The sequence below is a fragment of the Saccopteryx leptura genome, chromosome 3, assembly GCF_036850995.1.
Source record: "Saccopteryx leptura isolate mSacLep1 chromosome 3, mSacLep1_pri_phased_curated, whole genome shotgun sequence".
NCBI classification, from domain to species: domain Eukaryota; kingdom Metazoa; phylum Chordata; class Mammalia; order Chiroptera; family Emballonuridae; genus Saccopteryx; species Saccopteryx leptura.
The window spans coordinates 80,746,450-80,770,160 of NC_089505.1; the positions used below are offsets into that span (position 1 = coordinate 80,746,450).

The following is a 23,711-nucleotide window of genomic DNA, read 5'->3' on the forward strand; positions in this document are numbered from 1 at the left end:
CGTCTGTCCGTCTGTCTGGCTCCTCCTTTCCCCTGAGTTGACATTCACTGTCGGTGGGGGTTCTAGGGGGGGGGTGATGTGAGCTCACGGCAGGCAGCCCCGCTCCCAGCCAGGCCTCTGACTCACGCTCCCCATTACCGAAGTTTTCCGCCTCCCAGCTGCTCTGTGCAGGGTGTGCGAATGTGTGTGAGTGTGCAGTCGCCTTCCCACCCCGGCCTAGACCTTTGGAACTGTCCCTCTCCCAGTTCCCAGTGTTCAACCACTGCTCCCTGAAGTGGGTTAGGGGCTATGTATCCAACTCTCACCAGAGGGGAATGGAGAGAGGGTGTCCTTTCCCACTCAATCCAGGAAGTCCTTCCTGATGTCTGGCTGGAAACCCTCTTGCTGCTGAACCGTGATCTCCCCAAGCCCAGCACTTCCTGTGAATCTAGCCTCCGGCCCCTCCAGCCTGGTCCCACCGCGCTTCCCCAGCTGAACAGGAGAGCAGGCAGATGGGTGGGCACCCTGCCCACACCGCCTCCATGTGCGCCCCTTCCCTGCAGCCTGCCGCCCAGGGAGCCTGGCCTGGGAAGCCTGGCCAGCGCTGTGTGGGTGTTTGCAGTTGGACACCCTCCCTCCTGCCCGCATCCCCCCCCTTCTCCCCAGGCTTCAGCCGGCTGGCCGGCCCCCTCCCTGCCCCCACTCCTGTCTGTCCCCTGCTGCCTCCTCGGCAGCCTCTGGCTCCTGGCAGAGCATCGGGGCCAGGGAGCCTCAGCAGGCGCTCCCCCTGCCCGCCCTCCCTTCCGTGCTGCCTCCCCTCCCCAGCTCCCATTCCCTCTCACCCCATCCCTGCCCCAGACTCTGCAGACATGAGGGTCTTGGCCTGCCTCCTTGGTGAGTGACCCCTTCTTCCTGGAGAGGACTCGGGGGCCTGGGCCCCACCTTGTGACCCCTGAGCTCATCCACTGGAGAGACTCAGACTTCCGGGGTCCCGCTCCTGGTGTCAGGGGATGCAGGACATCTGCCCTCCTCCCCTGCATGACTCCCCAGGGGACCCAGCCTTGTCCACGCCCAGTCCCACTGTTGGAGGAAGAAGCCTAGGGACCTGCTTTCCCCCAACGCTAGCCCTGACCCCTTGTGGAGGTTTGCCTACCATTTGACCTTTAGCCAGGCCTTTGGGGAGCACCAGGGGCCTGGTCTCCAGCCCTGACCTGTGTCATCTGGGGCCCCCTTCTTGGCCCAGAGTCCTGGTTCCTTCCCAGCAGGGGGCTGCTAGTTCAGAGGTGCAAGGATTTGTGTGTGTGTGTATGTGTGTCCGTGTGTGTGTCCGGGTGTTCAAGACTAGGGTCCTGTGCTGGAGAGAGGACCCCTGGGCCTGCCCCTCACTGTGTCCCACCCCTCCGACCTCCCTTCCAGCGGCTCTGATGGGGATCCAGGCTGTGGGTAAGTGGCCCCCGAACATTCCTCCATCTGGCCTCACCCAGCTTTAAGCCCCATACCGTTTCTAGCCTTGCCTTCCCCTGGGGCTCTGGCCACTGCTCCCCCCAACTGGATATGACCTTGGGCACCTTTCCCCTGGGTGGCTAGCCACTCACTGAAAACAGGAACCAGGGTCTCCTACGAATGCTGTCCTGGGCACCCAGGAGTGGGGGGTCCCCCACCACACCTGTAGGACAGTCACACCTGTAGGGCAGCCCCTGACCCCAGGGCCTCCAGGATGTCAGAACATTTTCTCTGTCCCCTCCTCACCCCCCAGAGCGGCTGCGTCTGGCTGACGGACCCCACGGGTGCGCAGGCCGGCTGGAAGTGTGGCACAGCGGGCGCTGGGGGACAATTTGTGACGATGGATGGGACCTACGGGATGCAGCGGTGGCCTGCCGGGAGCTGGGCTGTGGGGGTGCGCTGGCCGCACCTGGAGGGGCCTTCTTTGGGGAGGGCGCGGGGCCAGTGTGGCTAAGCGAGCTGGCTTGCCGAGGCAGCGAGGGGCGGCTGGGCCTGTGCCCCCACCGCGGGTGGAAGGCCCACATCTGCTCCCACGAGGAGGACGCGGGTGTCGTCTGTGCCGGTGAGGACCCCATGTCCTCAGCCCAGTTGCTCTGAGGGTCCGGGGGGGGGGCCCTCCCTCCCCTTCAGGACCCTGACATCTCCCTGCTCAGGGGTCCTGCCGGGCCTCTCACAGGGTCCACCCCTCCATAGTCCCCTGCTCCCTCAGGTCAGCGTGTGGCTGACTCCAGGAACATGGACGGTTCACCTTCGCTCATGGATGTAGACCTATGGCCGGGGCTGTCTGGGGAGCTGAGCCCCAGCTCCGAGGAGCCCCCTGTGATGCACCGTAAGTCCACCTGCCCACACCCCCTCCTGCTCAGCCAGGGGGAGAGGGGCCTTCCCATCAGAGAGTTGGTTCAGGGGACAGACAGGTGCCCAGCTCCTGCCCAACTCTAACGGCCCCCATCGCAGCCCCCCAGGCAGCAGGAGGAAGGGACAGCAGCTCCTGATTTATAGTTCCCTGCTGCCTCTTCTCCCAGCGCCCCACCCAGCTGGGACCCCCCAGAGCAGCCCCCGGAAGAAGAGCCCCCGGCCGCCCAAGCAGGCCAAGTCCACCAGGTCCCCTCTGTTGACGGCCGGAGCCCCCCGCCAGGGTAAGTCCCCTCCACAGACCTGGACAGGACAAGACTCTAGACAGGCTGGATCTACCTGGACCCCCCAGGTGTCCTGTGAACCTGTGGCCCTCGGGGAGTTGGAGTCGGGCCCCTGTTCCCCCACTGCACCCATGGAGGGAACCAGCTGTCTGCACCTGGCACCCGGGCACCCTGCCCCTCTCCCCTAAACGGCCCCTACTGGCAGGTGGGTCTCAGGCCTCTGCCCTGTCTGGGGCGGGTGTTTGAACCCACTGTCCCGCCTGCCTCATACAGACCCCTGTCTGTTCCCTCTTCTCTTCCCTGCCTCCCAGAGCGGCTGCGCCTGGCCTCGGGCCCCCATGGGTGCGCGGGCCGGCTAGAGGTGTGGCACGGCGGGCGCTGGGGGACAGTGTGCGACGATGGATGGGACCTACGTGATGCGGCGGTGGCCTGCCGGGAGCTGGGTTGTGGGGGCACGCTGGCTGCCCCCGGAGGGGCCAGATTTGGCGCGGGCTCCGGGCCCGTGTGGATGGATGACGTGGGGTGCGGAGGCGGCGAGCAGGCCCTGCGGGACTGTCCCCGGAGCCCCTGGGGTCGGAGCAACTGTGACCACAGCGAGGACGCAGGGGTGGTCTGCACAGGTGCGTCCCCTGCCCCCCCTGGCCTGGACCCTGGGTCTGTCCGCTGCGTGGCCAGGTCCTCAGGGTTACCCGGGCCATTAGGGCAGGGTAGGGCCCAGAGCCGGGGGCGGGGCCACGAAGGGAACGCACCTGGGCCCGGAGGGAGGGCCCTTCACAGGAGGTAAGTCGAGGCTTCAGAGATGGCTACATTGTTGGGAGGAAGTGGACCCCACTGAGGTGTCTGGGAAGCTAGCGCCTCAACACCTTTAATTCTCAGTGACCCAGTCAGGGGAGGCTCCTGTCCCTTAGGAGATGCCAGGGCAGGTTTCTGGCTTTGCTGCTCTGCTCTTCACCCCGGAGCACTGACTTGGGGGGGGTGTGATTCCTTTCTCACTGGCGCGTGGGGATAGCTCTGTGCCCCCCCAGTGACGTCTCACTATGCTCCCAGAAGGCCTGACACAAGTGCTTCCTAAAACCAGCAAGAGGTTACCATCTGGACCAGCAGTTCTCCATGTGGAGGAGAGAGGAGGCGTGATTTTCCCACCTCGACTGCAGGGGACACCTGCAAAGTCTGCAGACATTTTTAGTTGTCATAGTTATGAGTGTTCTTCATCTCTTGGGGGTGGAACCCAGGGCTGCCGCATGCATGTTCTGGGCAGGGTCCAGGATGTTCCCCTTAGACAAGGCTGGTCCCCCGAGGTGTCGGTGGCTCTTACCAGGAGGGAGCAGGAGTGGGGAGCCAGGCCAAGGCCAAGGGTGTCCTGGGCAGGCAGGGACATGGGGGTGGCTGGCCAGGGCTTGACTCTTGGCCAGTGACTCACCACTTCAGGGCCTTCTCATCCTCAGCATCATCTGGGGCTGAAGTGGCAAAGGCTCCCATCTCTCTGTTTGCCTCTCTTCCCCCTCTCCATGTCCAGGCCCTGCCCCGCGGCTGCGCCTAGCCGATGGCCCCCACGGGTGCGCCGGCCGCCTAGAGGTGTGGCACGGTGGTCACTGGGGTTCCGTGTGTGACGACGCCTGGGACCTCCGGGATGCCGCAGTGGCCTGCCGGGAGCTGGGCTGTGGGGCCGCCCTGGCCGCCCCCGGAGGGGCCTTTTTTGGGGAGGGGGCTGGACCCATCCTCCTAGACGACCTGCGGTGTCAGGGAAACGAGACGGCCCTCCGGTTCTGCCCGTCCAGGCCCTGGGGCCAGCATGACTGTCACCACCGAGAAGATGCCGGGGCCGTGTGTGATGGTGAGGATCTCCAAGGGAAGCCAGGCGGTGGGCATGCAGGGCCAGAAGTGAGGGGCTTGTGTGTTCTCCTCAGGTACCTAATGTCTGTTCAGACTGCCTATGCGCCCCTTCTGATCCGTGGAACCTCATTCTACCCCAGTGGCCTGGGGCAGAGGGTGTGGCAGCTGTGGGCAGTTCTGGACGGGCGGTGACCACCTCTTCCCCTGCTTCAGGCATGCCTCTCGCTTATATCCCACCCACGGACCCTGAGGTGGGCAGCAACAGATCCACATTTCCTGGGGCAGTGTCCAGAGCTCTGCCCCCAACTGCGCGCCCGGCCTCGAGGACAGCAGGCGTTTCATCTCTGTCTACTTCCTCCCCTGCCCCTTGGGAACCAGGGCCAGAGACTGGTGAGTCCATCCTGCTCCCCCCAAAACAGGGCCTGGGCTTCTGTTTCACCCCCTGTTAGGTCCTGGTGCCTTTATCCTCTGCTCAAAGACTGTCTACAGGGACAAAGGGGAGGGACAGGTGCACAGGGCCGGTGCTCAGAGGTCTCACTAGCTTTAATGCTTTGTGGTCATGTCTTCAAATGCATTATTTAAAAAAATTTTTTTCTTTGAGAGAGAGAGAGGAAGGGAGAGAGATGAGAAGCATCAACTTGTAGTTGTAGCACCTTACTTGTTCATTGATTGCTTTCTCATATGTACTTTGATGGGTGGGGGGTTTACAACAGAGCCTGTGACCCCTTGCTCAAGCCAGTGACCTTAGGCTCAAGCCAACGACCTGGGGATCATTTTGATGATCCTATGCTCAAGCTGGTGACCCTGCACTCAAGCTGGTGAGCCTGTGCTTAAGCCAGCAACCTTGGGGTTTCAAAACCAGGTCCTCAGCGTTCCAAGTCAACACTCTATCCACTGTACCACCGCCAGTCAGGTGCAATGCATGATGCTTTTTTTTTTTTTTTTGTATTTTTCTGAAGCTGGAAATGGGGAGAGACAGTCAGACAGACTCCCGCATGCGCCCGACCGGGATCCACTCGGCACACCCACCAGGGGGCGACGCTCTGCCCACCAGGGGGCAATGCTCTGCCCCTCCGGGGCATCGCTCTGTTGCGACAAGAGCCGCTCTAGCTGGGGCAGAGGCCAAGGAGCCATCCCCAGCGCCCTGCCATCTTTGCTCCATGGAACATCTTTGCTCCAAAGCGGGCCATCTTTGCTCCAATGGAACCTCGCTGCAGGAGGGGAAGAGAGAGACAGAGAGGAAGGAGAGGGGGAGGGGTGGAGAAGCAAATGGGCGCTTCTCCTGTGTGCCCTGGCCGGGAATCGAACCCGGGACCCCTGCACGCCAGGCCGATGCTCTACCACTGAGCAAACCGGCCAGGGCCACATGATGCTTTTTAAAACTGTTTTATTGATTGATTTTAGAGAAAGAGAGTCAGAGAGAAACATAAATTTGTTATTCCATTTCTTCATGCATTCATTGGTTGATGCTTTTTTTTTTTTTAATGTATTTTTCTGAAGTGAGAAGTGGGGAGGCAGAGAGACAGACTCCTACATGCGCCAGACCAGGATCCACCTGGCATACCCACCAGGGGGCGATGTTCTGTCCATCTGGGGTGTAGCTCTGTTGCAGCCGGAGCCATTCTAGCACCTGAGGCAGAGGCCATGGAGCTGTCTTCAGCGCCTGGCCCAACTTTGCTCCAATGGAGCCTTGGCTGTGGGAGGGGAAGAGAGAGATAGGAAGAAGAGGGGGAAGGGTGGACAAGCAGATGGGCACTTCTCCTGTGTGCCCTGGCTGGGAATCGAACCCGGGACTTCCACACACTGGACCGACACTCTACCGTTGAGCCAACCGGCCAGGACCTGTGGTTGGCCCTTTATTCCTGCACCCAATGCCAACGATGGCACAGCACAGGCCTCAGTTAAATGCTTACTGCCGGGAAGGAAAGGCGGATGGAGGGGAGTCAGAGGAGGATGCAGAGGGTGGACGGCATCCCCAATCCTAATTCTTTGGGTCTCTTCCACCCCAGGGTCCCCCCAGTTGCGGCTGGTGGCTGGACCCAGCAGATGCTCAGGCCGGCTGGAGGTGTGGCACGCCGGGCGCTGGGGGACAGTGTGTGACGACAGCTGGGACCTGCGGGACTCGGCTGTGGTCTGCCGGGAGCTGGGCTGCGGTGGAGCGCGACCGCCGGATCCTGCCGCGGGTCGCTTTGGCTGGGGTGCTGGCCCCATCTGGCTGGACGATGTGGGTTGTGCAGGGACGGAGAGGTCGCTCTTTGATTGCCCTGCCACTCCCTGGGGGAAGCACAACTGCGCTCACAATGAGGATGTTGGCATCACCTGCACTGGTAAGGAGCCCTAACCATCCCTTGGCTCTGGGAAGGCTTCCTGGAGGAGGGTACAGGAACTAACATCCACACTAATATGGACTGAGCTTCTGCTGCTTCTGCTCCTGCCCTGGGCTGGCTGTTTTCACTCACGTGACTGCATTTGCACCTCACAATAAGTCCCGGCTGGTGGATATTATGTCCATGAAGACTCTGAGGTGCAGAGAGGTTGAGTAAGTTGTCCAAGGTCACACAGCAACTAAGTGGCAGCGCTGGGATTCTTCTTCTCCTCCTCCCCTAAGAATCAGGGAAGCCTCCCACATGGGGGGTGGGCTTTGTCCTCCCAAAGATAAAAGGAAAGGGACCCCAAGATGTGGAGGGAAGCCAGAGTGAAGGCCCCCTGCAGTAAATTCAGGGCTCCTGTTGGTTGTTCACTCGCCAACATTTATTGAGTGCAGAGGTGGATTAAGGTTATTTGAGGCCCTCGGCATGGAAGATAATATTGAGCTCCTTACATTAGAAAAAAAGTGTGAAGTTGGGGTTTTGCGGGGCCCTTCAGAAGTTGAGGCCCAGGGTGCGTGCCTGGTGTGCCCGTCATTAAATCTGCCCTCTGGTGAAGTGCCAGACACTGAGCTACATCCTCAGAATGTAATGAACATGGCCGGGCCTTTGAGAGGCTCACAGCTCACAAGGGAACAGATGCACCAACAAATCACAACAACCTGTGCGACATGTTAGAATCTGGGAGGTCCTTCCATAATTTTCTGGAAGGACTCACAGAAATCAGAAACACTGTCACACTCGGGGTTGTGGTTACTTGCAGCAGAAGGACACAGATGACCATCGGCCGAGAGAGGAGGAATGGGGGGCAGGGTCCAGGAGAGACGGGCGCTGTCCATTCCTGGGGAGTCCAACACCGCACGGGCTGGGCAGGGAAGCTCTCCCAGCCTTGGTGTCAGAATTCTTATAGAAGCTTTTTCAGACAAACAGTCCGACAAAGGAGGCACTCTTATCAGGCAGGACGTCCCAAGGGTTTCGGGTCACCCCCAGGAGCCGGGGACGGTCACCCTTTACCACACACAGGTGCTAGTCAGATTTGGAGTAGGTAGCTGCTGGACAGATGGAGTCATCCATTCTGCCTGGAGGCCTCGTCCCTCTCCTCCCGGGGGCCACAGGAGCCACAGAAGGACTTTAGGCTGTGGGGTGTGACCTGTCAGATCTGGTATGCCTCCCGTGGTTGGTGAGAGCCAGACAGAGAGGAAGGGAGGCTGCGGCCAGGGATAGGAGAGGACGACTTGGGTATAAAAGGCAAAGGGTGAGCCCAGGAGACAGGGGACAGTGTCGAGTTTGGCTGGCCACAATGTGCCCAGTGTCAGGCACAGAGCTTGGTTCACAGGAGATGCTCAGTAAGTGTTTGTGACAAGAACGGATGAATGAAAGGGGAGCTTAGTGACTGACTGGGGAGAGGGAGATGGCCTTAGCACCATGGGGGGGGGGTCTGCCACCATCCCTGTCTCCCCTTCCACCTGCCAGGGACGCCTGGCCTGGACTCCATCTCAGACCCCTTCAGCTGGAGCTGGATCCCTAGCCTGGGCAGAGACCCAGACGCCTGGCTTTCTGGGGAGCTGGCCACCAAGCCCTCTGCAAGGCTGACTCCCAGCGTTCCTGAGAAAACCACGAAGGCCCCTGGGAAAATGCCCAAGAGCACGAAGAAGTGGGTGACCAAGCACGCAAAGAGGCCGACAACTCAGGCCTCAGTGATGCCAACCACTAAACACTCCCGGGTCCCAGGCACCCAGGGTTCCCCAGAACTGACCTCCCCGGCCTCCCCAGACCTGACTGCTGAGCCCCCGCACAGGCTGACCTCACAGACTACCTCAGTCCTGACCCCCTGGCTCCCTTGGGAACGCGCCTCTAAGATGGTGACAATGCCAACCACTCAAAATCCCCGAGAAATGATGACCTCTGAGGCCACCACTAAGCAAATCCCTCCATTCCCTGGGGAGCCATCAGCTGAGATTCCAGCAGAAGGTTCTCCCGAGTCATTGGAGGACCCAGCCCCCTCTCCTGCTGGGGGCACCCCCAGGGTATCAGGTGAGTGGAGGGTGTGTCAAGGGGCTGGGCTGACCCAAGGTTACCCATCCTGACCTGGGGCCCTTGTACTGCAGGCCCCTTCCGGGTCCGTCTGGCTGATGGGCCCAACCGGTGTGCCGGCCGGCTTGAGGTGTGGCACGCCGGGCTCTGGGGGACAGTGTGTGATGACAACTGGGACCTACGGGATGGTACTGTGGCCTGCTGGGAGCTGGGCTGCGGACGAGTTCAGCCCCGTGTGGGCAAAACCCACTATGGCCCCGGGACGGGGCCCATCTGGTTGGATGATGTCCGCTGCAAAGGGACTGAGACCTCACTGAGCGAATGCCCTGCTGGGCCGCGGGGACAGCACAACTGTGACCACGAGGAGGACGTGGGGCTGACCTGCACAGGTACTGGGGGACATTGTGCTGTGGGGGGCCCAGAGTCAGGGTGCCATGAGATCAGGGGACCCAGATTTGCTCTGACAGGGGACTTTGGGGCAGTACCAGGGACCTCTGAGGCTGGACAGGACACAGACCCCACCCGATTTCTCCCAAGGCTATGCCGACAAGGAGAACTATCCCCCCTGGACCTGGGACCCCACCTCGGGAGAGGACCTGGCCAAGGGGACCACAGCAGTAGGGCTTCCTGGACACGCTGTCTCCTGGGGCAGCACCTGGAGCCCTGGGACCCCCTCCCCAGCTGAGAGGCACCATCCGGGCCCAGGTGAGGAGCGTGGCAGGACGGGGCGTGGCCTCCATGCATCCCCGCGCCCCCCACCCAACACACAATGCCCTGGCTCTGTCCCTATCGCCCGCCTTGCGACCCTCAGGTCCCTTCGGGAAGGGTCACATACCCCTTTCCTTTTCCACGAGCTCTGCGCGCATGCGCACACTGTGCCATCTCGACAAAGAGGGGTGGGGCGAAGGACGGAGGCCTGGGAAGAGCGAGCGTTCATCAGCCTGGTGTCTTGTGATGTCACCAACGTGTTGAGCTTCTGATTGGCCGGCTGGCTCACGCCCGCGGTTACCCGCCATTATAAAAGCCGGGCGAAGGGCGCTTCGGTGCTACAGGGTGGTTGCTGCGATGGTGCACAGGGAAGAAGAAGAGGCCCCTGGAGGCTGCACAACGTTGCGGGGGTGGGGGCATACCCAGGTTGTGGATCAGGGTTTATCCTGCGTAGTGCCTAGCTGGGTAGCTCCTCCGGGCAGGGTAACCAGGATTCCAGCATGTCAGGACTTTGGTTCGCTGCCTCCCTATCCGAGAGCGCCCTCTCGTGGCGGGGTCGATCAGAGGGCGCAGGCAGCTGTGGAGGGGGCGCCTTCGGGGTCCCCTTAGTGGGGAAGAAGGCGGCCCGGGAGCATCCGTGCAGGACGACACCCTGTGCAGGGGAAGACTGGGGACAGTGGCACATACAGCCTTTGTAATGGGAAATCTTGGGAGGGTGGTGAGTGGGACAAAGGAATGTGAGTCCCTAGTCTCCCTAGAAAAGTGACCTTGAAAAATACGACTCTTCCTCTGAGCTACAGTTTCTTCCTCTGGGGAGAAAGAAAACCAAACAAGTTTTGAGTTGTTTGAGCGTGAAAACCACTCAGTGCTAGGCACGCATATCCTAACAACTGGGCGACATAGGTCCTGCCGTTAACACCTACGTTTAATGTAGGGAAACCACGTGGCTCAGAGAAGTGACCCTTGACCTCGGGAGCCACACTTGAGATCTATTTTTAAGGATTTCACACCTACGTTGCTCAGGGGTTTGAGAAAGATAACTGAATCTCTGAGGACGGACGTGAGTTCTGGCGTCCAACTCCCTGGTGGCTCCGCTGGGATTCGAACTAGCCGGGTGACTTCAGGTCCCAGGCCAGCGAGCCAAATGTGTGTGAAATTGTTGAAAACCACAAAACATTGGTTGTTAAGAGTTTTGGTTTTTTTTAAATTGCAAATGAACAACAGCTGCAGGATCCCAGGGAGGGAGTGATGATTTCAGTTGAGCAATGTGGAAAAACCTCACAGAGGAGATGGTAGGATTTGCACCAGCTGACACCAGGAGGGCGGGGACCCTCAAAGCAGCCAAGGCTGGAGCTGAGGAAATGGCATTGCCAGCTGGGGATGTTGCCACCTCCGCTAGACTTTTGGCTCTGTCGCGCGCGTCTTTAGCTACTGTGGTTTCTATGGCTGCCATAACACATCACTCGTTTAGTGGTTTAAGGCAATGCAAGCTTATTTTGCAGTTCCGTGAGGCAGAGGTCCGCCAAGGAGCTCACGGGGTTGTGTTCCGTCTGCAGGCTCCAGGGGGGATTGGTCCCCTTGCCTTCTCTCACTGCTAGAGGCCACCGTGGTTCTTGGTTCTTGGTTTGTGGTCCCTTCCTCTGTCTTCAAAGCCAGCAACTTGCATCTGCCCAACCTCTTTTTTTTTTTTTTTTTTTGGTTTTCCCATTTTTTTTCTGTTACTGTAGCAGGGAAAAGTTTTTCCAGTTCTAAGGATTTGTATGATTAAATTGGACCCACTCAATTTAATATAGGATCATCTCTTCATCTCCAGGTCTGAACCCTTGGTCACACCTGTAAAGTCCCTTTTGCCACATAAGCTAACACATAATTCACAGGGTCTGGGGGTCAGGGCATTAGTATACCACAGGGTCTGTGTTGTAGAGACTTGGCAGACTTTTTATATATTTTTTGAATGAATGAGTGAATGAATGAGAGGCCACAGTGTACGTTCAGACAGAGAATACAGAAGGTGAAGGTGGAGGCTTATGAAGTCGGGATTTTCACTTTCCATCTTTCTAGAAGCAACACTCCCTGAGCCTCCCCGCATGGCGGAATTTAAAGACGCAAATGTTGATCCGTGTCTCATGTGTCTGCGGTGTGGCAGGCATGAGTACCCATCCCTGGGGACACATAGCAATGGTGAGCGGAGCGAGGGAGGGGAAGGGGAGGCTGTGTCAAAATTTAAAGTAGGATGGTCAAGGACAACATACCAACACCTCAAGGAGGAGAGGGAGAAAGTCAGGCAAAGATCTGGCTGGAGAGTATTGTGTGCCGGGGGAACAGTGTGTGCAAAGCGCTGAGGTGGGACTGTGTTTAGCTGGATCAAGACACAGCAGCAAGTTCAGCGGGGTGGAAGTGCTGTGGTTGATGCGGTGATGGCTGGAGATGAGACCTGTGGTCCATTGGCTGGGGTTGGGAGCCTGGAGGGAGCAGCATATGCAAAGGCCCTGAGGTGGGACTTTGGGAGAACAGGGTGGTTGAGGTGGAGCGCATCAGGCAGGGGGGAGTGATGGGTGGTGAGGACCAGACTATGTGCAGTGACAGGCCATGGAGGGCCATCTTAAGCTGGGCAGCACATGACCACATGTGCCTTTGCAAAGCAGTCAGTCAGGATGGGGCATGGGAATGCATGCAGGGAGACCAGGAGGTCCTTGGAGAGGTGATTGTGGCCTCAATGAGGGTGGCTGGGGAGACTGAGAGAAGTGCACATGGTCAAGTTGTATTCTGGTGGTGGAGCTGATGCGGTCTGGTGATGGGGTGAGGACAGGGAGGGAGGGGATTGGGGAACACTGCGGGGGGGCACTGGCTCCAGAGCAGGAGTATTAACAGGTGTGCTGGCGATGTGTGCACACCCCCAGATGGAGACATTAGATACGTGGTCCTGGAGCCGAGGGGTGCCTGGGCTGCAGACGCAAATAGACCGGATGGAATTTGAAGCTGTGGGAAGGGATGAGGCCGGGCAGATAGAGAGCCGTGTTTAATAAATTTTCGCACCCTGCTGGGAAGGTGGGGTGACTCATGGGCTTGGGCTATCACAGTTTCTCATGGCTGCATGAAGTCATGCAGAGGGGAGCGGGTCCTAGGTTACATGCAAGGTTACCTTTAGTGCCTGACCAGGTGGTGGCGCAGTGGATAGAGTGTCAGCCTGAGACGCTGAGGACCCAGGTTTGAAACCCCAAGGTCACCAGCTTGAGCTCAGGCTCACCAGCTTGAGGGAGGGGTCGCCGGCTTGAGTGTGGGATCATAGACATGACCTCATGGTCGCTGGCTTGAAGCCCAAGGTCGCTTGCTTGAGCAAGGGGTCACTTACTCTGCTGTTGCACCCCCCCCCCCATCAAGACACATGAGAAAGCAGTCAATGAACAACTAAGGAGCCGCAACAAAGAATTGATGTTTCTCATCTCTCTCTGTTCCTGTGTCTTTCTCTCTCTCTCACTTAAAAAAACAAAAACAAAATTACATTTATATAGAAGTCAGAGGATAGTAATGGTAATAGCTGCTCATGGTCATTGAATACTCCATGTGCCAGGCACTGTCTACATGGCTTAATTTGCTTGCTCCCCAGAGAGCCTTATGAGACAAGTACTATCCTTAGCCCCGTTGTACAGAGAAGGACATTGAGGTAGAGTGGTCAGGACAGCAGAGGATGCCCTCCACCCCTCCAGCACGGAGACTGGGAAGGAGCAGGTGATGGAATTAGTTCTGAAGAAGTGGGGGGCCTCAAGCAGGGCCTGGCCGCATCGGGGCGGGCCGTGAGGTGAGATTGGGAGGCCTGCACCCCGACAGAACGCAGTCCCCACCTACCACTCGAGAGAACTGCCCAGGTCCGAAGCCAAGTGCTTTCCTTTCACTGTGTGACCTTGGGGAAGCTCCTTGCCCTCTCTGGGCTTCCATGGGGTCTCCTGAAACAAAATCACAGCTCCCCTGCCCACCATCTTCCCGTGAGATTGCCAAAGGACGATGTCTGAGCACCCAAGGTGGGCAAGGGGACCGCACCCACTTTGGAGGACACTAGGACAACACCAAAGGAGACCCTATGGCCTCCCACAGCGATACCGCAGGCAGGTGCTGAGGAATTCTTGCCTGTGAGTCCAAGGATGAGGACAAGGGTTCAAGGACTTCACCGCCGCCTTACCTGTCACAGCAAAACCTCGGCCACATCCTAACCCCCCACCAACGGAGGCATAGATACATCAATGCTTGTCTATTCCACATACAGGTACAGTATCATCCAGAGGTTAACAAGAAGGAACTAGAGGTCTACATGTTTCATTCAAAGGGCCATGTATCACAGGGCAGACCCTGCGACTGCCCCCCCCCGGGGTGCAGGCCATTGTGGTCCCCATTTTATAGGAAACTGAGTCGCGGAGAACTGAAGTGAGGTGCTCACCCCGCTGGGAAGGGGCCAGCCAAGAAGCAAGCTGCAAGACGATCTATGCCGTGTACACGCGGCGGTGTGCTGTCTGAAGCTAGCTTAGGAAGCCAGAGTGTGCAAAAGCCATGTGGAGCCCTACATGTATAGTTAAAGCACAAAGATGGACTGGCGGATAAGCTACTGTATTCTTCGCTCCATAAGATGCACCTGACTGTAAGACACACCTAGGGTTTTTATGGAGGAAAATAAGAAAAAAAAAATCTGAACCAAATGGTGCACTAAGATATGTAATAAAATATACCACAATAATATTTCAACCATGTAAACTCAACAGCAGTATTAATAACCATGAGCACTGTTATTAACAAATGAGAAGAGACTTTAGCGTTCAGATATTCTTCTAGTTGTCCAGGAACCCGCAGCAGCTAAAAAAAAAAAACCCCAAAAACCCATTCGCTCTATAAGACACACGGGCATTTTCTCCTCCACTATTCAGGAGGGAAAAAAGTATGTCTTATGGAGCGAAAAATATGGTAAGTTTTGGCCCGTGGTTTCCCCGATGGAGAGAAGGAGTGTGATTTGGCCTCTCAAGGGCCCAAGGAACTAATGCAATGCTGCTTTTTCTTAAAAAATTTTTTTAAATTTATTGATGTTTAGAGAGAGAGGAAGGGAGAGACAGAGACACACACAGAGAGAAACACTGATTTGTTTGTTCCACTTATTTATGCATCCGTGGGTAGATTCTTGGATGTGCCCTGACTGGGGATCGAACCCACAAACTTGGCATATCAGGACATTGCTCTAACCCACGGAGCTACCCGGCCAAGGCTCAGAGCAAGGAATTTCTTCAGTTGAGAGGGCTAGCCGCAGAGCCCAAAGTGACCACGGCGAACACCCCTGATGTCTTAGACACTGTTTTTCTGCCTGGCTTTGTATGCAGAGTGGGGAAAATGTCTTCATGGGCTCACTTGGGTGGAAAACGAAGGGGAAGAGTGGGGCAGAGCTGGTGGGAGCTGACCAGGTGGAATGCAGTGTGGCGAAGCACTCTGTGGTGGCTCAGCTTTGTGAGTCTAAAGAAACCACAGTCTCGCGTACTTCAGGTGTGTGAATTATATCTTGATAAAGCAGTTGTTAAAATAAGTGTTTTGATCTACTGAGCTAGAAGACTGAGTTATCTTTCTGTTCTCTCTCTATAAAATGGTATGTATACAGTTGTCCCTCGCCATATTGCGGTTTGCTTGACGCGGTCTCACTGTGTCATAAAATTTTAAATTATATCTAACTTTGTGTCGTAGATGTTTCGCTATATCGCGGGATTTTGCAGTATATGGGTATTTTTATATGTTATTTTAATAATTTTTGCAGTAAAATAAGCATTTTTTGTGACAGAGACAGAGTCAGAGAGAGGGACAGACAGACAGGAAGGGAGAGAGAGGAGAAGCATCAATTCTTTGTTGCGGTACCTTAGTCGTTCATTGATTGCTTTCTCATATGTGCCTTGACTGGGGGGCTCCAGCAGAGCGAGTGACCCCTTCCTCAAGTCAGTGACCTTGGGTCCAAGCTGGCGAGCCTTGCTCAAACAGATGAGCCTGCGCTCAAGCTGGTGACCTTGAGGTCTCAAACCTGGGTCCTCCACGTCCCAGTCCGACGCTCTATCCACTGTGCCACCACCTGGTCAGGCTAAAATAATCATTTTCTTACCTAAAAAATTGAAAACAATATACAAAGAGTGTGGGAAAGGTTCATAACAGTGTGGGAAAAGTTTATAAGGTAGGGGAGGTTTTATAAAGCCTTAAAATATATGTAAATAAAATAAATATATATAACATCGCTACTTCACAGATTTTTGTCTATTGCAGAGGGTTCTGGAACCTCACCCCCATGATAGATGAGGGACCACTGTACTACATACATTGTAAAACTATATGTTATAGACACTTGGCAGGTAGAGGTTGTCTAAGTGTCCTCAGCCAAAAAATTTAGGGAAAATAATGTTATGGAACTATTTCAGGTAGTTTAGTAATAAAGATATTATAGGGGTATTTTTTCCCCTGGGGGGAAAATTTACAGAAATGAGCTAGTTTAGTTCCAGTCTCTGTTGTTGGTAGCTGAGAACATCCCAACAGAGTCGCCAAGGTGGCTGCAAGGTCAGGGAGGAAGTCAGAGTGCTGGTCTAGTTGGACATGATCAGTCCTGACCTGGGGCTCAGCGGGAGCAGAGGGTCAGAATCAAGGGGAAGGGACACTCAGTTCTCCCGTATCTTCCAAGGTGGTGAGGATGGTGATGAGCCTTCCAGGACATGGGGCACGCCTTCAGGAGGGGCCTTGGCCAAGGGGACCCCCACCACTGGCGTACCTGGACCCACTCTTACCACCGGCACCCCAAAGAGCCCAGGGTACCCATCACCAGCTCCCAGGACCCCCGGAGACACAGGTGAGGCCCGTGGCTGGCTGAGGGGATGAGGAAACTTATGTGGTGTGGTAGAGAAATGGGCTTCCAATTCCCCAATGGTGACCCAACTCTTACCCCAGAGAGACCCAATGTGTAAGGGGTTCATACTAACACACCAGTGGCCAACTGGGGGCTATTGGCAATCTTTGAAGATGGCTCGGATTGTCATACCTGGGAAGCTGGTAGGCAGGAGGCCAGGAACGTTGTCACACAACTTACAATTCCTGGGATAGCCCCCCACAGCAAAGAATCGTCCAGTCCCAAATGTCAATGGTGTCCAGGTTCAGAAACCCTAATCTACCCTATGCAAGTCACTTGGACAAATCAGCAAAAAAGTGGTAGGAAAGCCCGGAAGAAAATGGGCAAAAGCAACGGACAGGTTATTCACAGAAGTGGGAGCCCAAGTGGCCAATGAGAATGCATAGAAATGTTCACACTCACAAGGAGTCAGAAAATTAGAATTAAATTTTTCCATGACAAGCATGGAAAAAATTACAGGTAACACCATGTGTGGGTGAGGATGTGGGGAGACAGGCATCCCCACTGGACAGAGCTCTTTTGATTAAAAAAACAAAAACAAAGAAAGAAACAAAAACAATCAAGCCATATTTTGTGATGTTAAATAGGATTCTAGATTTTGACTCGGCAATCCTGCTACTGCAGAGAAGTCCTTGAAAGGGCTCTCAAGGGGACATACATGAGTATGTTCTTTGGAACATCGCAATATCCGGGAGTTGGAGGCAAGCTAAATGGTCAACACTAGAGGAGTGGGTAAGGGAAGGGTGATGCATCCACAGGGTGGAATTCTATGCAATAGCTAAAGCAGCCGTACACACAGCAACACAGACAGGTACCAACCACATAATATTGAAGGAAAAAGTAAGGCGCAGAATGAGGTCTCTCACAGAATGTTATTTGCAGATCTGCAAACCCCAAAATATTCATACATACATACTAATATAAATACATATGTGCATTTTTATTTATTTATTTATTTTAGCCAGAGACAAACGGACACACAGGAAGGGAGAGAGATGAGAAACATTAGTTCTTCCTTGCAGCACTTAGTTGTTTATTGATTGCTTTCTCATACTGCCTTGACCAGGGGCTCCAGCTGAGTCAACAACCCCTTGCTCATGTCTATGAGCCCATGCTCAAACCAGCGTCCTCAAGGCTTTGAACTTAGGTCCTCAGCGTCCCAGGCTGACACTCTATCCACTGCGCCACCACTTGGTCAGGCCATATGTGCAGTCTATATTGTATAAGGACACATACTTTTTATTATTATTATTATTATTATTATTATTAAGTGAGAGGTGGGGAGGCAGAGAGAGACACCTGCATGCACACCTGACTGGGATCCACCTGGCAAGCCCCTTATGGGGGGTATGCTCTGCCCATCTGGGTCACTGCTCCATTGCTTGGCAACTGAGCTATTTTAGCACCTGAGGTAAGGCCATGGAGCCATCTTCAGCGCCCTAAGCCAACCTGATTGAACCATTTTAGCCATGGCTGTGGGAGGAGAGGAAGAGAGAGAGAAAAAAAGAGAGAGAAGGGGAGGAGGAGGGATGGAGAAGAAGATGGGTGCTTCTCCTGTGTGCCCTGACTAGGAATCAAACCTGGGACAGCCACACACCAGGCTAATGCTCTACCACTGAGCCAACCATCCAGGCCAAGGGACACAGATATGTTTAAGGACACATGTCAAGTCCATTCATAGAGGTACCTGTGGGAGAAGGTGAAGGGGTTGGAGATTGGGGACAAAGAGGAGAAAAATAAAAATAAAACAAGAAGAGACATTATAGGGACTGTTGGTTAGCTTAGCTCACTGCACCCTGAGTCTGAAACATTAAAAGTCAGTACCAGCCTGACCTGTGGTGGCGCAGTGGATAAAGCGTTGACCTGGAAATGCTGAGGTCGCCGGTTCAAAACCCTGGGCTTGCCTGGTCAAGGCACATAAATGAGTTGATGCTTCCAGCTCCTCCCCCCTTCTCTCTCTCTCTCTCTCTCTCTCTCTCTCTCTCTCTCCTCTCTAAAAATGGATAAATAAAATTAAATTAAAAAAGGTTTAAAAAAAAAAAGTCAGTACCAATCTAGGTATCTGAGCCCTGAAAATGTCTAAGTAAGCTGAGAGTCTTGAAATAATGAAAAAACAAACAAACAACAGTTAATATTTATTGAGCAATATGCAATGGGTCAGGCACTATTTTAAGTACTTTGTATACTTTACCCCTTTCATCCTTGTAACACCCACATGAGCCCTGCAATGTGGGTGCAATAATTATGCCCATTTCACAGATGAGAGAGATTGAGGCACAGACTCCGATGGCTGTGACAGGATGACTAATCGTGAGAGCGCTTACTATATACTAGGCATTATGCTAAGTGCTCTGTGCCTACACCATCTCCCTGAATCCTAAGGATAGTTCTGCGTGCAAGGTTTGAGGCTCGCGCATGGTTTATAGTTTACAGATGGGGAAGAAAGTGAGAGGGGAGGCAGGTAAGTGACTTGCTCACAGTCACCCAGGTAAGGAGCAAGGAGCTGGGGTTTCAACCCAGGCAGCCAGGCTGGAGGCCAAGCCCCCCACCCAGCTGCTTCTCCAACCCCACAGACGGATGGCAGGGTAACAGATGTGCACCTCAGAGACCCTACAGGAACCAGTGGGATTCCCTAGAGCTACCAACACAGGTGGCAACTTCAGTGTGAAAGAAATGTGAAAAAGGAAACATTTGGTTTCTCAGCGGAACTAGCCCCATTTCACGGGACCACACAGGACAACACAGAACATTCCCATCACCAAGAGAGTGATACTTAACGGTGTGGACTCTGGGTACAAAGGACTTGGGTTCAAATCCTGTCCCTGCAGCTTGTGAACTGGGTACACGTGTGACTCTGGGCAAGTTGCTTACCTTCTCGGCCTGATTCACCTCACCTGTAAAAAGGTTAAAATTCAGGCCCTGGCCGGTTGGCTCAGTGGTAGAGCGTCGGCCTGGCGTGCAGGAGTTCTGGGTTCGATTCCCGGCCAGGGCACACAGGAGAAGCGCCCATCTGCTTCTCCACCCCTCCCCCTCTCCTTCCTCTCTGTCTCTCTCTTCCCCTCCCACAGCCAAGGCTCCATTGGAGCAAAGTTGGCCTGGGTGCTGAGGATGGCTCTGTGGCCTCTGCCTCAGGCGCTAGAATGGCTCTGGTTGCAACAGAGCAATGCCCCAGATGGGCAGAGCATCGCCCCCTGGTGGGCAGAGCTTCACCCCTGGTGGGCATGCCGAGTGGATCCCAGTCGGGCGCATGCGGGAGTCTGTCTGACTGTCTCTCCCTGTTTCCAGCTTCAGAAAAATACAAAAAAAAAAAAAAGGTTACAATTCAGACTGACCTGGAAGAGAACGAGGCTTCTCATTCAGGCCCCAAATTTAGGGGCCTCCCAAGCCCTCAGTCATCAAGATAAGTAACATCTTAATATGATAGTTTGTAAAAATAAAAATTAATGCAAATAAAAAAAGTTAATGCAAAAGTAAACCACAGTGAACTAAATATCAAAAATTTAATGCCCTAGCCTGATAGCTCAGTTGGTTAGAGTGTGGTCCCAATATTCAGAGGCTGAGAGTTCGATCCCTGGTGGTCAGGGCATATACAGGAACAGATAGATGTTTCTGTCTTTCTCTTTCCCTTCCTCTCTCTCTAAAGTCAATAAATACTTTAAAAAAAAAAAAAGCCTGACCAGGCAGTAGCACAGTGGATAGAGCATCAGACTGGGACACAGAGCACCCAGATTCAAAACTCCAAGGTCGCTGGCTTGAGCATAGGATCATAGACATGACCCCATGGTCGCTAGCTTGGGCCCAGGGTCGCTGGCTTGAGCAAGGGGTCACTCACTCTGCTGTAGCCCCCCTGGGGTCAAGGCACATATAAGAAAGCAATCAATAACCAACCAAGATGCCGCAGTGAAGAATTGATTCTTCTCGTCTCTCTCCCTTCCTGTCTGTCCATCTCTCTCTGTCACTGTCTCACTCACACACACACACACACACACACACACACACACACACACACACACACACAAAGAATAAAGGCAGGATCTGACCTACCTTACCAGACCGCCCCCTGATCTCGGCTCTGTTAGAACTCGTCTTGGGTTGAAATCTGACGTTCTGTTCATCGTGGATCTTTTGCATTACATTCGATTGTTTTAAAATACGGCATAAAAATAGTGATCATGATTTCTGAGATTCCCCCTTGCGAACCCTCCTGCACCACCCCACATACTTCTGCATCTCGCGCACCCCTGCCCCTTCCTGCTCCTTCATGCCATCGTGCATCCTCCCCACGTTCCTGCCCCCTCCCGCATCCCACGCTACCCCCACCCCTCACGTGCCCGGTCCCGCTACTGCCCCCACCTGCGCGCGCATCCTCCCGCAGCGGAGGCCGCCAGGTGGCGCCTGGAGACATCAGAGGAGGCAGGCAGGTGTGGGGCAAGTGGGCGGGGTGAAGTCTGCCGGCGACCAATGACGTCACGAGGTTCTGCGCCTTCCCATTGGTCGTCCATGGAGGGGCGGGACGGACTGACCTCAGCGGTCCATCTTTCTCCTACTGCAGGTTTTGGGAGGAAACCGTGGCCCCAGCGGCGGCTGCCCAGGCCCACGGCGTCCAGAACGGCGTCCCCCGACCCTTTCCGGGGCCCAGCACCGACCTCCCCCTCGGCGCCACAGCGCATCCCCTACGCAGCATCGCCCTCGACAGAAGTGATCTCTCATCCGCCGGGCACTTGGCCGTCTGGCCCGGACCCCGCCTCCTGGGAGAACTCGGACCTCACGTGGACCACCCCTTTGTCCACCCTGGATGCCGCCACCGTGGCTCCGGCGCTGACCCTTGACCCTTCACCCACCCCATGTCCCACCTTGCCCAAAGAGCTGACCTCTGATCCCTCTGCACCAGCCGCTGTGGCTGACTCTTCTTCCCCTTCCTCGGGGCTGACCCTGGAATCTGATACTACCGCGGGCTGGGATGCAACTCGGGACCCCAACACAGTCCCAGAGCCTTCCGGGTCCCCAGACCCTGCCACGGAGCCTCCCCCCACTACCACCCCTTCCTTCGCCATGACCTCTTACCCCACCACTACCTCTTTCCCCACCCCTGCCCTTCACCCCACCACAACTGCTCAACAGACAGCAACCTCTGGCCCCATCACACCCCCTTACCCTGTTAGGAACCCTCACACCACGACGACCCCTCACACCACCAAAGTCCCTGACTCTACCACCACTGTTCACACCACCTGGACTCCTGACCCCAACTCAACCCCTGCGATCACCACTAAGTCCCTCCTGACTTCTTCAGAAACAGAACCTTCCTTTCCCACGTCAGCACTGGCAGCTAAGCCCAGCCTGCGCCCCCGGTTCACCTTCATGAGGGCCCCTTCCTCTTCCACATACCATAGGTCCAGCTTGGAACCTCCTCTGGACTCAGAGTCCAACCTCTCCAGGACCTCTTCAGCCCCAAGCATGGACACAGCGTCTGCTGAGGACTTGGAGCCACCCGGACATCACGGCCTAAAATTAACCCCTCCATCTCCTCCTCAGACCCCACACTCGGACTCTGACCCTGCTGGGACCCCTGACCTCCACCTGTCTCATATGGCTCCCCCCTTAGATCAGCCTCCTCCTGACAACCTCACTGTAGGGCCAATGCCTGCTCAGAGCCCAGGCCCCCTCGGCCCATGTGTGGCCTCAGTGCCACCACCTGTAAGGGTCATGGCTTGTGAGCCACCTGCCCTGGTAGAACTGGTGGCTGCTGTCAGGGACATGGGTAGCCAGCTGCAAAAGCTGACTCAGGCCCTGGAGTGGGATCAACGGGAGCGCCAAGCCCTGGGCCTGGGGCTGGCTCAGCTGGTGGAGGCTGCCCAGGGTCTGGGGCAGCTGGGTGAGGTGGTGAAGAGACTGGCAGAGGCGACCTGGCCCCCCAGCCCGCCGGCACCAACCACCACCACCCCAGCAGAGGAAGAGAGGCCTCTGAGGGGGGACGTGTGACTCCCACCTGGGATGTGCAGGGCTTAAGACATTCCTAACCAAAAAACAACAACATAAAAGGAAAACCAAAGTATCAAATTAAAAACAGGATGTGGATGACATTTCCGGGGGGACTAGGGGAACCCTGGAGAGATGGAATCACAAGACAGATCTGTTTGTGAATACAGCAGGGACCGTGCAAGGTGGTGAGGATGGTGATGATGATGATGGTGATGGTGATGGTGAAGATGAGCATGGTGGGGGTGGTCATTCTGATGGGTGATGGTGATGAGAAGATTACAGCAGTGATGATGGAGATGATGGGTATGCAGATGATCATGGTGGCAGTGATGGAGATCATGGTGACAAGGATGACAGTGATGGAGGCGATGGTTAAGAACAGGGGTAGTCAACCTTTTTATACCTACTGCCCACTTTTGTATCTCTGTTAGTAGTAAAATTTTCTAACTGCCCACCGGTTCCACAGTAATGGTAATTTATAAAGTAGGGACGTAACTTTACTTTATAAAATTTATAAAGCAGAGTTACAGCAAGTTAAAGCATATAATAATAATTACCAAGTACTTTATGTCCAATTTTCACTAAGTTTGGCAGACTAAGTCTTTATAAAACTTACTATAGTTAAATCTATCTTTTTATTTATATTTTGGTTGCTCTGCTACCACCCACCATGAAAGCTGGAACGCCCACTAGTGGGAGGTAGGACCAGGTTGACTACCTCTAGTCAAGAAGATACCCATGGCCTGGGCCAGTTGGCTCAGTGGTAGAGCGTCAGCCTGGCATGTGGAAGTCCCGGGTTTGATTCCTGGTCAGGTCCACAGGAGAAGCGCCCATCTGCTTCTCCACCCTTCCCCCTCACCTTTCTCTCTATCTCTCTCTCCCCCTCCTACAGCCAAGGCTCCATTGGACCAAAGTTGGCCCAGGTGCTGAGGATGGCTCTATGGCCTCCGCCTCAGGTGCTAGAATGGCTCCAGTTGCAATGGAGAAACTGCCCAGATGGGCAGAGCATCACCCCCCGGTGGGCTTCCTGGGTGGATCTCAGGCGCATACGGGAGTCTGCCTCTCTGCCTCCCCGCTTCTCACTTCAGAAAAATACCAAAAAAAAAAAGCACACAGTGGTGATGGCCATGATGGTGGTGGTGATGTTGACAAAGATGGCACAATGGCACTGATGATGGTGGTGATGACACCCCGTTATCACAATAGGGCGGGAACCTCTGCCTTGGTTATAGATGTAAATAAGAGGAGAGCATGTCACGGCGT

At 55.2% G+C, this 23,711-nt stretch overlaps 1 protein-coding gene across 2 annotated transcripts; it reads left to right on the top strand.

Moving 5' to 3' along the window:
* The first annotated feature begins 650 nt into the window (after nt 1-650).
* On the top strand, nt 651-22,987 carry SSC5D (scavenger receptor cysteine rich family member with 5 domains). Of its 2 annotated transcripts, XM_066374535.1 has the most exons (14): nt 651-873; nt 1,396-1,422; nt 1,736-2,044; nt 2,192-2,311; nt 2,505-2,618; nt 2,930-3,238; nt 4,135-4,452; nt 4,665-4,841; nt 6,461-6,778; nt 8,291-8,851; nt 8,926-9,240; nt 9,389-9,556; nt 16,245-16,409; nt 21,019-22,987. In XM_066374535.1, the coding sequence occupies exons 1-14, from the start codon at nt 849-851 to the stop codon at nt 22,446-22,448; spliced, it is 4,356 nt and encodes a 1,451-aa protein (XP_066230632.1). In that variant the 5' UTR covers nt 651-848; the 3' UTR covers nt 22,449-22,987. The 2 variants fall into 2 exon arrangements, with proteins under 2 accessions (XP_066230632.1, XP_066230631.1); XM_066374534.1 differs by lacking the exon at nt 651-873 and having other exon boundaries at nt 1,084-1,422.
* The last annotated feature ends 724 nt before the right edge of the window (nt 22,988-23,711 follow it).